Raw genomic sequence first — 16,574 nt, 5'->3', positions numbered from 1 at the left:
TTAATATTAAATAAGAAACCCTTCCCCATCTGCCTCTTCTTTTGGCGTTCAAACACTCAAATAATATAATATATAAAAATTGAGAGTTAAATTTGTTATTATATTAATTTTTTATTACCCTCCAGATAGTGCAATTAACAAAAATGGACAAAAAACAATTTCGATTAATTGGGTGACCAATTTTAAAAAAAAAATCATAGTTGGATAATAGAAAAAAAAAAGAAAAACTCATAATTAGATTGTGATATAGTTTACCCATAAAAAAAAAAAAAAGCCCGGCAGTGGCAACTATAATAGTAGTTAGATTCTTACAGCGTAATTTAGTGAACAAAATTAGGGGTGTGGTTGCAAATGAAGATAATCAAAACTAGTTTAGAGAACAGATCTGCTTACACAGCAAATTATTATATTTTGAAGTACTGAATACACTATTTTCCAATAACAATATAAATTTTGCAAATACTCAAGTTTTCCAATTATTGAATAATGCATTGCACACTCTATCATACACTATAATAATTGCACCAATCAATCAAGTCAACATTCTCTTGCAAGTATAATCGAACATAATCTGTAAAAGACTTTTGGATCTTTGATCTCCAGGCAATTTTAGAAGGCGAGCAACTTTGGAGAAGCCGGCATGGTGTATACGTAGCGAATCTGCCTCCATTTCAGGTTTTAGCTCCTGCTTTGGAAGTTTTGGTCTTGATAAGGCCCATTGCATTGCCCATATGGCCAACGGGCGCATGTAAGTTAGAGACCTGTATTGATCATCTGTGTTCCAAGCTTCCGGAGTTTGAAATGAGTAACTGTAAACATATTAGCAACATGTTAGTGAGCAAAGGATGAATATTAGAACAATAATCATCAATGTGATGTTTCAAGAAGTAGATGCAGAAGCATGGAAAGTTTCCAGTGCAAGTATTTCAAAGGGTAAAATATCCCTTCCAAGACATTGTTGCTACTATCTAGTTTTTCAGCAGAGCTCGAAATTGATCAATCTTACACATTTACAATCTTATTTTATGGTTTCAATGATAACAAGATGGAATTCCCCTACATTACATCTAAGAATTATATTTGGAGTGAAGTTTGTACTTGCCACCGTCCTAAAGCAAAAGGAAGTATCCCAAAAGACTAGACATTTGAAGAAATCGATAAAAAACTCCAATCTCAAATCTCAAGAAGGATTACTTTCTTCTGAGGTCTGAACCATGGGAGAAAAAAAAATCAACATCAAGAGGAAACTTCTACAATCTGTGAATTCCATTTGGTTTTAAATCCTTCAGTATCTATTCTTATGTCACTCTAACATTAGTGGGAAGGCTTTCCAAAAAAATCATGTCAACTACAGAAAAACGAAAAAAGAGAGAAGAAAAAGAAAGAAAAGCCATCTTACCCTAGTCCTTCTTCAGACCACACTGATTCAAAGATGCCACTTGCAGTATGAAATGCCATATCCACCAAATCTTCATGGATCATTGTTGCAGCCACCGCATATGTAACTCCAGACCATATTTCCCTTGCTTGCATGGATGACATATCAACTCTTCCATCAGGCAGCATCCCATTTACAGCCCCCCGCTTTCCACCTTTCACTTTTAAGACATTGTAGTTGTATACCTTCTCTAACACACTTCTTGCTTTGTCTTCATCGACTATTGGAAAAAGACCACATGCCCTTGCATACCTACAAAGACATTGTAATTCATTACCACGTGAATAAAACAATATTAAGAAATTTTGTTGGGATGAAAAGGAACATGCAACAAGATTAACAAAAATAATAATTTCATGCCTACATTGGTCAAAATTTCAATTAGCTTGAGCAAATTGTGAAAATATTCATGCTTAGACCAAAAAACATTATGGGATAGATGCATGCCAATATCATCTTTTAAAGGTACTGCTTATATTTTCTAATCAGAAAAATAAATGAGAGAAAATCCTAGGTTCAGAATAAAGAAAATGCTTTTGAAATGAGAATTAAGAAACATAAAATTCTAACGAAAACATATTCTAGATTATGCCCGAAAGTAAATGCTGGACTAGAATTTAAGTTACATCCATCATTACAGACCATTGGCCAGCCAATTGATCAGCCTGAATAGATGAACTTGTGCGACTGCCACTGTTGTCATAATTAAAGTAAGAGCCATTCCACAATTTCTGATAGACGTCTTTTGCTTTCAGAAACTTGTACCAAAAATAATCTTCAGAACCCTTGTCTCCTACTTCATGTGCCAAGGCAGATGCAGCCTGTAAGGCTGCCACCCATAGCCCACCACTATAGGCACTTACACCAGATACAGACCACGTATCATATGTCTGATCAGGGAAGCCATCATTCTCAATCATCCCATCACCATCCTTGTCAAATTGATCCATATAAGCCATTGCAACATAAACAGAGGGCCAAACGGCTTGCGCAAACTTTTTGTCACCTGTGGCAATGACATCCCTGTACACTTGGAGAACAAATTTTGGATTCAAGTCTTTCCATTGATCAGTGTCATAAAGGCAGTATGCATTTACTTCAAACCATGGGTCAGCCATTCCAATATCATGTGGAACAGCTCCAAGAACCTTTCTCGGTACCAGTTGTCCATCATGTAAAAGTTTCATCTTACTAGGATCATGCATCATTACTGCAGCTGCAAAGTCTCTTTGGATGCTGAGTTGTAGTTTTGGAAATAACATGATTAGTGCAAAAGATGCATAAAAATGGACATCATAGGTGTTCCACATGTGATACTCAATTCCTTCAAGATAAAGGAATTGACCAATATTTTCCTCTCCTTCTTGAAGCAAATTTGTTCCTAAAGCCGAATTTGATGTAATTGGAGTGTGTATTTGCTCGAGTATAGAAGTCATCCTTCCCAAAATGTCAATGGCAGTATCATTTTTATGGGGAACACCAATTATGCTTTTCAATCCCAACTGGGATTTATCAAGGGAAAACTTCTTTCCTCCAATGCTTTCTAAACTATGGACCGGAGATGACCCATCTGCAGTACAGACAAAAAGGGAAAGATTGGCACAAGTCATCTACAAGAAATCCAATTTTAACAATTGAGTTAATATCTAGGTACCTGTCCAAATCGTTCCCCCTGAATTAAGATAATAGAGCTCATTGAATAAAGTGACGGGGTACCTGTTGGACGAGTTCAGGAAAATTAGAGCCTGATAGCATGGGTAATTACAAATAATAAACAAGAACTAACCATTCAGGAAGCCTCTTGTCTTGGAGTACAGGCCTTTGCCATGTTTCGATTTGTGATTCCCAACTGTTGTGCTCTATGTTTCAAGAAAATGAACATGCAAATGCAATAAGGACTATAAGCAACTAATTTGAGAAACTGGTAAACTTAAAATTTGAGGGCTTTTTCCATTAACAAATCTTATAAAGTTTAGAAAAATTTATTCTTATAATTTTAGAAACCATGATTAACATAATGAAAACAGAGAAATATTACCAAGAATAGCATCATGTGCAATATTTGCTGCAGCATCCCCATTAGATCCATAGAACTTCGTATAGCGCCTGTAAATAATACACTATTCAGCAAGAAAATAAGCTTTCAAATAGGGATATTTCTTCTACAAGTATGTAGTCACAAACCTGTAATAAGTCTTTCCACCCATAAAGTTTACTTCAGGACAGTCCCATGCCAATGAAAAATTAACAGTACGTACAGCATCAGATGGAATTGTCACAGAAGCTGCAATGGCTGCCCCGATAGACGACCCTTGTTCTGAAGGCACTGATGCTTCAGTGGATTTTAAATGCTCAAAGGAGCCATGCTACAAAAACATTTTGAGATGTCTCAAGTTCAGTGAAATGATGATCAATGTTGACCCAGTAATTTTGCCCCCACGCTTAAGTAGCTCAGAGGCAATCTTTGTGAATAGTACACAAGGGATCTGAAGGGGAAAAAATCAACATACCTCTTTTATTTCTTGCCACATTTCTTTTGCAGTTATGCCTTGTGAGTTTCCGGATATCAAAAAGCAGGGGCACTCTGAAATACGAATGCCATGGGTTTCCTGGGCAGCGATTGCAAAAGTCACAGGAGGTTGTTCATCTGCAGTCCTGTGGCAGTAATACAAGGTGTTAATTATAGAAACCAAAAAGAAGCAATGCAAAAGCTAATAAACAGAACAAACCAAGTTGAAACACTTTTTATCCCCCAGCTTCACTGATGACCTTACATGTGATGTAAAAGGACACCGTGCACACCATCCTTCATCCTAGCAAAATCAGTTGATATGTTAGTAGTATAAACCAAAATATGCTACAAAGATAAGAACATTCCGATAAAAGGAAAGAAATAATAAACAAGTAATATGTAGAATGAGTGAAACTGAAAATTAGCATACAGACACATCCGCACACACATCTATACAAGTCTGTATGTGTATGCGTATGTGTGCATGTGCAGGTGTGTGAATACGTATATAAGCATGACATGCTTACATTATTTTTGAATTGGAGTGATGACCAGAAAATCCAGATACTCCTCCCACGGAATTCTGAGAAGATATACACAAAAATATGGCATGAATACTAGCTGCTAATGGTCAATTGAGGGATAAACACATTAAAAGGAAAATAGTTACTCACAGCCCAAGTGAAAAGCAACGTGACCTCTGCATTGGTGTTTCCATTATTATATAGCTGAACTATCAAAAATCAAACTGATCAATTCCAAAGCAAGTCGTCTTCACCATAGTAAAGAAAATTTTTAGAAGATCCATTCTCACGGTGAAAGTAAAAGCTGAAACGGGAAAGCTGCTTTCTTTGTAATTATCAGGAATGACAGGTGAAATTTGCCGACAAACAATTTCAAGTTCTGGGTCAGGTTCACCTGCATTTTAAGACAAGATTGTGACCACCCTATAAGATGATACATCCAAGAATGTGGTCGTAAAAGAATAAAGGCAAAAGGTTCACCACTTGGTAATGTGGATACCTTCATATACTGTCCAAGCCCTTGGGTATAAAGCATGATATGTAGAATTATTACCCCTCAGATTCCAGTCCCAGGAACCAATTCCAGAAACTGCATCTTCTCTTTAATGCACATAATATTCGTAATTGGTAAGATAACCTTTTCTTGTTCTTCCAATGTACCAAACAAAGCGTATTGCTCTCAAGCAATAATCAACAGCATGCATTTATTAAACATAGAGATAAAAGAATATCTGCTTACTTGACTAGCTCAGAACTTGCCGGGCACAGTACACTGGAATACTTTTTGCCGCTTGAGCGTGAAACAAAAACCTGCAAGAAACATTTAAAGTCCATTAACACAGATTATCAATGCCATGAATCTTACACATTATCCCCTACAATTAAAAGGGTAATGGTAATGACAGTTGAAAAAAAAAGTGGAAAAGGGGGCAACTTCTTAATCACAACTTCGGTTATCTTGCAGATACTTCTGCCAGAAAGTCATGTTCATCAACAACTAACAATGTCACAGACTCACAGATTTAAAGAAGCATAGCATAAAATGCTTGTTAGAAATTTCCCGGTTTTTGACAAGCCAACTTTTGATAGAACATGCGTCTAGTTTAAATTATAGCTGCTGGCAATAGAAATGATGCAACACCAGTATATTCCTTTCTCTAGGCTGGCTAGGGATAACCGACTTACAGAAAACTGATTCGCTAAAACTGGTTTCTCTTCACATATTCTAGGAAATAGTTGCCAGCGCTGAAATTCACCTTTGTAACTTCTTCCAATGCTTCCAGCACTGAAAGGCATTATTGAGAAGTGGAACAAGAGGGATAAGAATATTAAAAGAGTTAGTATTCAGGAAAAGAACAACAACAACAAGGCACATAAAGTGGGTAAATCTCAAAGAACATTATGTTGCTGCTAACATTTTTCAGGCAAATTGTCATATTTGAAAATCCATAAAACTAATATGGATATGTGCTGCTTAAATGCATAAATAATTCAAAGGTTAAAAAATTTTTATTTGATTTGTAAAGTAATAAGCATAGGAATGGTTTAAGGTGACTTTACATCCCTAAGAAACATATGACCAATAAATTAATAAGCATTCATTCTTTAATGTTACATATAGAAGTAAACTGAAATAAGAATTTTCAGCAAGTAAATGAAGACATACCCAACACCACCTAGAGGAATACCGTGAGAAGATGTGATATAGCGCTTAGCAAACGGGTCGATAATAACACCCCGCTTCAAAACAAACGTTAAGATGTGTCAGAAAACAGAACAGAAAAATTAGGTCAAATGGTAATATTTACCATTTATAACACATGATGCTAAGAAGACGTAATTAAGTAGATCACCCTTCCTTTGGCTGAGTTTTCTCGGATCAGCTGCCACAGCCGAATACCTATGGGAGCCTATCAAAGCAAAACAATGGTTTGTGGATCAAATAATAAGAAAGGGTATGCATTTTCCAAATGCTACTACCAAATGTGCATTATACTGTAAAGAACTTGTCTATATCTGGTTAAAACAAGGTCAAAACATTGTAATAATTGCCACCAGAAAATGCATTGATAAATGTTTGTCAAACTCTATCTTCTTCGTGTTCTATTTATACCACTTCAAACCTACTTCATGTTTTAGTATCTCATACCAGGGTGTTATTGTTTATTGGAGATTCTAGAAAGTATTGGCTGTAAGACACTTGACAAAACTAAACTCAATTTCTACCATGTTTGACATGGCGTGTCAACTTGGTTTTGGCAAATTTCAAGAGCTAAAATTCATTTACAATAAAATGTATTGGAAATCTTGTACATTTTGTTTAGATAATTTATATTAGGGTTAATATATACGAAGTTACCGGCACTACCTAATTTTTTTTGGACCTAATTGGTACCTTAATTCAGAAACTGTAGCCATAAGCCAACTTGATACTATGTAACCATAAGCCAACTTGATATTTTCTTTTAGATACTAACACCATTAAAATACGTTGACATGGCATTGACGACCATTAGCACGGTGACATGTGGCAAAAAACAAATAATTTATAATTTATAAAAAAATTATAATTTTTTATTTTCCCCAATTGTCAAAATGTGAGGCTGCTACATGTCACCATGCTATTGGTCATTAATGTCACATCAACGTACTTTAACAGCATTAGCCAGGTACCTAAAAATGTATCAAGTTGGCTTATAGTTTTCAAGTTTAGGTACCAATTAGGTCCAAAAAATGTTTAGGTACCAAGTAGGTATAGATTGTCAAGTTCAGGTACCTCCTTATATATTAACCCTACTTGCATGATTCATCTCATGTAAGCTCATTCTCTCAATCTTAGTGTTATATATTTGACTACAGTAAAAAGAAATGCTGTGCAATTTTGTAAACAAATTCTGATGCAGAGAGTTGGAATTCCATGCTTAACAGCCTATAACTGTAATAGGTGCTCACTCACAATTATATTGCCTATCTCCAAATCAGCTTAAGCTATTTTCTGTTTATCCTTTTGAAAATATCTCTTTAAGAGTATTATGCATTTACATTTGAAACAACAAAAGTAAATTACACAATATACATGTCACGAGGTTTATGATTTGCAAAAACCATGAAAACTTTTGCTGTCTAAACATACCATCTGAAGCTTCTCTTGAAAAGTTAGAGTGAACATTGAAGGAACTCGTCCCTCACCATTTAGTTTTCGCCTCCAAGTCAGTGATGGCGGTTTCCCAGTGTCAACCTGAAGCAAAACAGGCAAAAGCATCAGAAATATAAATATGTACAAAAAAGCCTTCTAAGTAGCAAAATGCAAGTTGGAAGCCTATGACTATAGAAATCATTATCAGACACTGAATACAACTCTTAAACATAAAAGCAGTAGTGACATTGACAGTCATCAATGAGAGATTTAGTGGATACAGAATCTTTCCTAGACTTTTAATATCATAAGCAATTAAGCATCCTTCATTTATATTGATGGGTTACGAATGGTAGATGAAAACGGGGAGAGCTGCATGTTGGCTTCAACATCAAAAGACTAGGAAATGAATAAAAATTTAATTCATCAGACTTCATGATCTGGTTTGGCTGGATAATAAGCTTCTTTTTCTAATAAGGATCAGAAGCCTTTAGGTCTTGTATATGTGACTTTAACAACAATTATAACTTTTTTTATATCCACCTCTTATAGAAGGCTTCTAACTCGAACAAAATGAAGTCAAACCCTTCAAAAACAAGTAGAAAGTGGCCTTACCTGAATTCCATAAAGCAGAAGTGCAAATTATTAGCGCCCCAAAATTTAAACGTGACTTACCTTATTTATTGAATGATTAGATGTGTCTTTATCTCCATCAAAACCATTATCCAGGATCTTTCTCTCAGACATCTTTCCTGAATATACATATAAGTGAATAGCAAATAAATCAGCTTAATTGCTTTCAAACAACTTGCAATAATGACATCAGAACAATAAAACTATAAAATTTGAAAAAAGGGTTCTAATTCTGCATAGCTTCATACAGACTTTTTTCCTTTCTCCACCCTTTTAGCAATTACAAAGAAGTACAAGTCTTTCAAAAGAATAAAATTCAAAGTTAGAACTTACATATTAATAACTCCAGACAGCATTTACAATTATCATTCTCCACAAGAAGAATGCCATGATAAAGCTTCAAGATACCTTGTACATTTTTTTGTTGAAATTTGGTTTCTACTGAATTTCAAATCCCCTCTTTTAGCTTTATTTCTAAATTTTATCCTAGATTCATCAGATTAAGAAATTAGATTTAAGATCCATAGACTCTAAAATGGTATACAGTAAAGCCAATATTTCCAAGTTCATTGGAATTGATTCTGTTCAAACACATAACATGCTTAAAACTAACTGTAGGCAAATCAATATCCAATACCTTCATGCCTACATACATACATGCATACATAAAAGTAGTGAGCGGCTAAAATTCCATATCGATTAATAACTGATTTCCCTGCAATCATTGATCATCTGCCTGGCCAATAGAACTTCAAAAACATTGACAATAGATAGATATACTGATAAAACTACGAATAAGCTTATAATATACATTATACGAATAAAAGATCACGAAATAATACATGAGAAAAAAAAGTGAAGTCTCTAACCTGAGAAGCTTTGACCAGAACCTGAAATGGGTTATAGGAAAAGAAAGGATTGGTACAATGTTGAAACAAAGATCAAATGCTTGAATCCTCAAATTTATAGGAATGGGCTTCTGAGATTTAGAGAAAACATGTTAAGATTAATCAAAAGACGTTGTTTTTGTATCCTGCCCCCCACACATTGTAAGCTGATCTTGTTCTCTTATAATTTATGCTATTTCGATTTAAGTCCCTTGACTTTTAGGTTTTTATTTTATGATCCTATATCTTTTTTTTTTTAAGTTACAATTATAATCAATGTGACTCATAGAAATTATTCAACCTTAATTATGTTATAAAGTGCTACTACATTTTACTTTTCTAGAATCGTTTTGAAATTATTTTTTATTCCATTAAGCAAATAATGTAAGTGGAAAGATTTGTGAGGTAATTAATCAAGTCCCTTTCTCTATCAACTAATCTCGAAGCGAAATTTAGCACGCAAGCTCTGTTTTCTTAAAGCGTAACTTCGAATAAGAGGCTGGGGTTATTATTGAACAGGACTTGAATCAACAGAAAACAAGTTAAAAATGAGATGAAACTTTCAAAAAAATTTATATAATCCAGTTATTATGCTTGTTTTTTACGCGGGAGGCATCTCAATATTAGATTCTTGCCATTGTCTTCTTGCTTACTAGTCGAATATAATCGTTTTCGAGTCCATTTCATAAGATTTTAGGGTTTTTTTTCTTTTTGCCAGACAAATTTTAGTTTAATTTTTCAAATACAATTTTTAACAAACTTTAAAATACTTTCTTAATAATTACATTAAAATATAATTTTCATAATTATTGTATCTTACATTTGAAATTAATAATATCTATTATTTTGCCAATAAAGAAAATAGTAAAATTGAGATAAATGAAGCTTTGAATTTTCATGTTTCAGAGTGAACTAAATCCAGATATATTAATTATTATAAATTAAATTTGATAATACATTTTAGTGATTAATTCTAATTCTAACTATTTGAATTATATTGATGGTAAAATTGAAATTTAAGACGATGAGTATGAGGATAGGCCATTTGAGAGTTAGTTTTTTATACGCCACTGATGCGTTGGTCTTTCAGAGCTTTTGGTAGTGATTTTTTTTATTAACTTAAGTTCATCGTCAAGTTGGCCAAATGATAGCGAGGTTAGGATGGTGATGCATCTATAATTTGTTTCAGCTACTGTCAATTTGTTTTTTTTCTCTTTTTGGATTATTCTGCAGACATGTCACTTGTGCATAAAATTGCAAATATCATGCATTCTAATGATTAATTCTAATTATAATTATTCAAAATATATATTTTTATACAAAAAAGTAGGCACAAGCTTAAACACTAGTTGGACACATTCTTAGTACTAAGACCTTCATCCTATCAACAAAAAAGTAATGATTTAAGCTTTGTTGAACTTTGTTGACGACAATGAACCCAAAAGGCATATTAGTCATCAAACTTGCTAAATGATTTGTACATTGATTCCCTTCTTTAAACACATGCTTAATCACTACCTCTCAATCCTTATATCTTAGTTGCCACATCGATTTGACCGAGGCAAGGGTGCCCACCTTCTTAGTATGTTGTAACAATTGCACCGCAGCTAAGTTATCTAATTCCAATATAACCATGCGAAATCCACAAGCCTAGGCCAATGATAAACATTCATAAACACCTACAGTTTAGCTTAAATAACAGACAAGCAACCTGTGATACACATAAATCCTTTGATCCACAATCCACTTCTAACACCTTATACCAAACCCGATTGATAGGTCTAGATACCGAATGTCACAAACAAACCGAATAACTTATCAAGACTTCTAAACTGACTGGCTTAAATATTTTGGCTCCATCAAATTACAAGATTTAATTTTAGTTATAATCCTCATTATTCGACTTTACAATTCTTACAAATTGTCTACATTATCAAATCTGGCAGTATTTACAATTCTAACTTAAGTTTATGAAAGTGATACTTCTAATTTAATCCCTGAGGCGTAGTTTCTAGGAATGCCCCTCTATACAAATTATACGGCTACCATGCCCTTCGCACAAAGATGGGGTGTCTAGCTTGGTCTTCTCCCTCAACGACTATGTTAATTTGATCTTGCAACCAAAATAATACGATCGTAAGTTTTGATGAAGTTAGTGAATTTCTATGAAGTAGTGTAACAACGTTAAATCGAAATTCTTCAAAAGACAAAAATTTTAAAGCATATATTTCAAACTCCTTGCTTATCCTTGGCCTTTTGTAGATTTTCATTAGCGTGGTCAATGCCTGGCCTTATTTCCACAGCTCACCCCTGGCGGACTATAACACCCCTTACCCGTATTCGAAGCTGAAACAAGGTACGAGGCATTACTGGACTTACACACAAGAAAACACACTTTTTTAAGCCACCAATTTTCGTCCAAATTAAAAATTTTTGCAAATACTCATAAAGTCCCTAACACGAGCCTACAAGGCTCAAAACATGCTTTGGAAGCGGTTCGAGACTAAACCGAGAACTTTAGAAATTTTTACAACACTTAGAAAATTTTTGCTAAAACAGGGATCACACACCAGTGTGGCTTGGGACACGCCCGTGTGGACAGGCCGTGTGGTCACACACGCCCTTGCCCCTAACCCATGTAACTCTCTGTTTGTCACCCAAGAACAAATTGAAGTTACATGGCCAAGACACACGCCTGAGACACACGACAGTGTCTCATGCCCGTGTGCTCGATACTGAGCATTCTGTTTTGCAACAATTTAGGCGCAGGGGGCACACGGCCGGATCACACGCCCATAGGGCTGATCGTGTATCACTTACGGCCTAGACACACGCCCGTGTGTCTACCTTTGTGGATAATAATAAGGCTATTTACTAAGTCATTTGCCACTCTTATTCACACATATACTTACCCCAATTCAAAGGCACAAAACAATACATACTTCGGCAACCAAAACATCTACATTCATGGTTAAAACCTATCAACTTATATCTTAATCTAACATATTCACTACATTTATTATACCTTAAATCAAACATACAAATCTCACATTCATTAGGCTTTATTCAATTACTATTTAGTTATCAAATTATACTCAAATTTCTCATCTCATCAATAGATCACAATTCCAAAAATTACACAATCATGCCATAAATCACATTTCTAAATATTTCACATTCACCAAGCATACCATGATCATATCACCATAGACATTGACACATATATGAATATACTTAGGCTTACAACCATGTTGCCACTATAAGCCAACTTACATGGTAAAATAGCAAAACAAGACTTTGACAATTACAAGCCATTACATTGGCTAAAATCATATGACGCATATAACAAAATGACCAAGTCCCTATACGTGCCATAACTCAAAATACTTGAATTCATCAATACCCAAAATGATAGCTTGATAGTGTGATAGGATCTCCGGTGATATCTAACTTGAGCTAGGTTGACGGCACTATAAAACATGGGAAAGGAAGGGGGTAAGCTATATAGCTTAGTAAGTCCATATGAACATAATAAGTAACTCTTACCAATCATTTACCAAGTCTAATAATATAAACACAAAACAAAATAGTATAAATTGCTATAAACCTCATAGTTATAAATTATTCAGTCACATTGTTTACTATATCAATTTGCAAGCATAATTTAACATGTCTTGACTTTAGCCTAACAACCGTAATCTCTCCATTATAATCGATTACCACAATCAACCAATCATTTCAAACCTCAAAATAAGCATACACATTAATTATGAGTATTCACTTTTCAAGCATATATTTTAACATCTTTCAATTGTTAAAGCTCATATCTTCTCATACTTCCATAGTCATTTTAATAGGCAATTATGCCAATCATTCCTTTTTCTTATATCTGATAAATTACAACTTGTGTGAATAAAACATGCTATATCATAACTCAATTCAGCCTGAAAACCAATTACACAACCGCCAACCGAATTTTCCAGGTATTTCATACATTACAAATATAGACCAATAATCACAAGGCTTTCACAAAAGCATTCTTATGGAAACCATGAATTCACAATATCATGAAGTCAATGTTTATAAACTTTATGTACATATGATAAGCCATAAAAGTAACATGTTTTTAATCCCATACTTGATTACATTTTTAGATGATTTATTATATGAATTAGTGAATTTAATGCTCCTAATCTTTTAAATTCATGTTTATATACTTAGGTGAGTATACGGGAGCGAAAGGAGTGAAAAACAAGCCAAAATCGGGCAAAAAGTGATGTTCTCAAGATCCACACGGCCTGGGCATTTCCACACGGGCTGGCCACATGCTTATGTGAGCACACGAGCTAGCCACACGCCCATGTGCCAGTCGTTGTCAATTTTGCACCCTGCTTCCCTGTTACGCGAAAAAACCTAATTTTTAGGGTTTCTGAGCATTCTAAAGTCTATAAATACATATTAGAAGAGGACCTAAATGGAGCATGTAGAGTAGAACGCTGAAATTAGTCGAAGACCACCGACAGACTCAACTCAGAAGTAGGATCTCCTTCAAGACTGAAGATCTCCCTTCAATTTCTTTAGAAGTTTTTGGGTTTCTTTATGTTTTGTTGTTTTCCTATTTTTGAGATGTTTTTCTTTCCAAGTTTGAACTAAATTCCCTAAATACCTAGGGAAAATGAAACCTATGATAGATCTTATTATTTGATTTTTTTGAATTACATGATAAATATTTATTCTTGATATCAATTATGTTTACTTATCTTCATGTTTAATGTTTTCAGGATATTAATTCATGATTGGTATGCTTATTCAGTGGAGCAAAAGTCCCTGTTTAAGAGTAGATCTGACATAATTGAGGGGAGTTGCATGAAATCCTAGAAATAGGACGACATAAATCTACCAGATTAGAGTCAAATCTAATAGGGGAATCCATAGATCGAGTTAATGCGACAATAGGGGTTTTAATTAGAAAGAGATTTCAATTAATCAACCTAGATTCAGTTATTTTTACTCTCAAAAGAGATATTAATATAATTTAGGAATTTCTACAGATCAAGTCAAATGAATAAATCGTTTAATTTAGATTTAGAATATTAAGTGAAGTCTAGGTGGATTCTTTCCTGGATATTGTCTCTCTCATAAGTTTTCTTCGATTATTTTCTCAATTTGCTCTCTGTCGCTTAGTTATTAGTTTAGTTTAATTTTAGATTAAAAACAACCCTTCAATGTATAGTCTAGATAATAAAAAGATAGTAATTACTAGTACTTTTAGTCCTTGTGGATACGATATTCCTGACTCACCGTAGCTATACTACCATTCGATAGGTGCTCTTGCCTTTGTCGTTTTTTTTTAGTTCGTGACGTTATCAACATACCTGTACTAATTCGTAATACTTACATACTCTTTCTCTTATTTGACATACCCATTAAATTTCCTGGTGAACCACTTGGAATACTAAAGAATAGTCGGGAATCTAGTACACACAATACCGTACCAATGCCATATCCCATATATGGTCTTACATGTAATCCCGTATCAATGCCAATAGCCCAGCTATGGTCTTACACGAAGTTTCATATCGATGCCATATCCCAGATATGGTCTTATACGTAATCTCAGTAACCCTAATGTCATAACATTTGTATCCTATCTATTCCTAAGGTTCAATTGAGACTTTTTCTGTATCGAATCTCTGTCGGTCATTTCTATAGTATCGTACTCAATAGAATTCACATTTCATTTCAAAAATATAGCATTTACCACAATTATATCAATTAAGCATTTATATATATATAATTTAATGCTTATTAAACATACGAACTTACCTCGACATAAAAGTGGCGAATAGGACCTAGCCATTAAATACTCATTTTTTCCCTTTCTAATTCCGAACCTCGTTTTTATTGATCTATAATATCACATTTAAATTATTTAATCATTATACTATTCAAATTAGCCCAAAACCATATTATGGTAAAAATTACATTTTTGCCCCTAAAGTTTAACGTTTTTAAATTTTAGTCCTTAGGCTCGTAAAATGAAATGTACTTAATTTTTTCAATACCCATGCCTAGCTGAACCTTATGCATGCTTATAGCAACCCATATTTTTCTTTTATTCACATTTTAACACCTACTTTATAACTTTTTACAAATAAGTTCTTTTTAGACATTTTCACCGAAAATCACTTAACAAAAGTCGTTTATCAAACAACTAACATGCATTTTCTACCATTAAACATCAAAACACACATATCCATCATGGGTAAAATTTTAGACTTTGATTATGTCTTAAATTAGTGGTAGAAATAGATAGATCATGTTACAAGGATTTCAAAAACATAAATATCATTAAAAATGGGGCTAGAACGGACTTACAATCGAGCTTGGAAGCTTGAAAAAACCTAGCCATATTTTCTTCTTTGTACATTTGGCTATGGGAGGAAGATGGACAAAAATTGGCTTTTAATTTTGGTTTTTTAATTCATTTAATTACCAAATTACTAAAATACCCTTAATGAAAAACTTTAGAAACATACCTAACTATGCCCATTTTTGTCCACCAACTTAACCAATGGTCTAATTACCATTTAAGGACCTCCAATTTAAAATTTCATAACAATTAGACACCTCTAGCTTATAGAAGTCAAGTTTTGCACTTTTTACAATTTAGTCTTTTTGACCAAATTGAATGCCCAAACGTCAAAAATTTTTTAACGAAATTTTCACGAAATCATTCTATAAAACTATAAACCATAAAAATATAATAAAAATAAATTTTTCTGTGTCGGATTTGTGGTCCCGAAACCACTGTTCGGACTAGACCCAAAATCGAGCTGTTGCACAGATTTATTATCTATCTTAGACGTAAGCATATTTTTTATGCTAAAGGTTGTCTGTGGTACTAGCCTGATTCCACATTGTTTCCGTTCCCTTTATAAGTTACAAATTGAACTCTCGTCATTATCCTTACCCTTGGTTATAAAGTTTGTGGCCTTCCCCTGATTGTCCTTTATTTATGTTCCCGTAAAAATTTGGATCCTTACCCTGATTAATTTATCTGACACTAGAATAGACTTTAGGATTTTCTACCTCAAGATATCTCTCCCAAACTCACAGAACTAAATGTATTGTCAAGCTATTGAATGGGTACGCCACCAACCCGGTGGGTTTATACTTTACAATCTGGCCAGAAGCTACTTGTTTGCCTTGTTCCAGATCTTCTGAAAAATTAGGTTTAACGGTTAGTTTCTATCAATCATTTTCCTCCATCACTTTTCAAAAAACTGTCTACCCAAGGTAGTCATTGGCAATTTTTTTCCTTTGAATATTCCATGTGGTTCATCTGACATTACCTAATCCTAGTCAAACATTTTCCTATTTGTAGATTCATGATAGGCTCTACCAATTAGTTTGTTCAAGCGATTATTATCTCTAAATAGAC

General features: G+C 34.0%; 1 protein-coding gene across 3 annotated transcripts; it reads right to left on the bottom strand.

The window, feature by feature from the left end:
* Positions 1-371: 371 nt before the first annotated feature.
* Positions 372-9,668, bottom strand: LOC108476610 (uncharacterized). Of its 3 annotated transcripts, XM_017778875.2 has the most exons (21): positions 9,113-9,668; positions 8,577-8,729; positions 8,286-8,362; positions 7,608-7,712; positions 6,328-6,384; positions 6,141-6,214; positions 5,660-5,759; positions 5,214-5,284; positions 4,974-5,074; positions 4,765-4,868; positions 4,625-4,678; positions 4,478-4,533; positions 4,213-4,251; positions 3,949-4,093; positions 3,623-3,804; positions 3,477-3,544; positions 3,225-3,297; positions 3,093-3,154; positions 2,081-3,008; positions 1,400-1,690; positions 372-809 (listed from the first exon to the last, which is right to left on the bottom strand). In XM_017778875.2, exons 3-21 carry the CDS (start codon positions 8,355-8,357, stop codon positions 533-535), a joined length of 2,859 nt encoding a protein of 952 aa, XP_017634364.1. In that variant the 5' UTR covers positions 8,358-8,362; positions 8,577-8,729; positions 9,113-9,668; the 3' UTR covers positions 372-532. The 3 variants fall into 3 exon arrangements, with proteins under 3 accessions (XP_017634364.1, XP_017634363.1, XP_052878791.1); XM_017778874.2 differs by lacking the exon at positions 8,577-8,729; XM_053022831.1 differs by lacking the exons at positions 7,608-7,712; positions 8,286-8,362; positions 8,577-8,729; positions 9,113-9,668 and having other exon boundaries at positions 6,283-6,384.
* Between the last annotated feature and the right edge of the window lie 6,906 nt (positions 9,669-16,574).

The sequence above is a fragment of the Gossypium arboreum genome, chromosome 12 (assembly GCF_025698485.1).
Source record: "Gossypium arboreum isolate Shixiya-1 chromosome 12, ASM2569848v2, whole genome shotgun sequence".
Classification (NCBI taxonomy): Eukaryota; Viridiplantae; Streptophyta; class Magnoliopsida; order Malvales; family Malvaceae; genus Gossypium; species Gossypium arboreum.
This window is presented reverse-complemented; position numbering and strand designations above follow the sequence as displayed.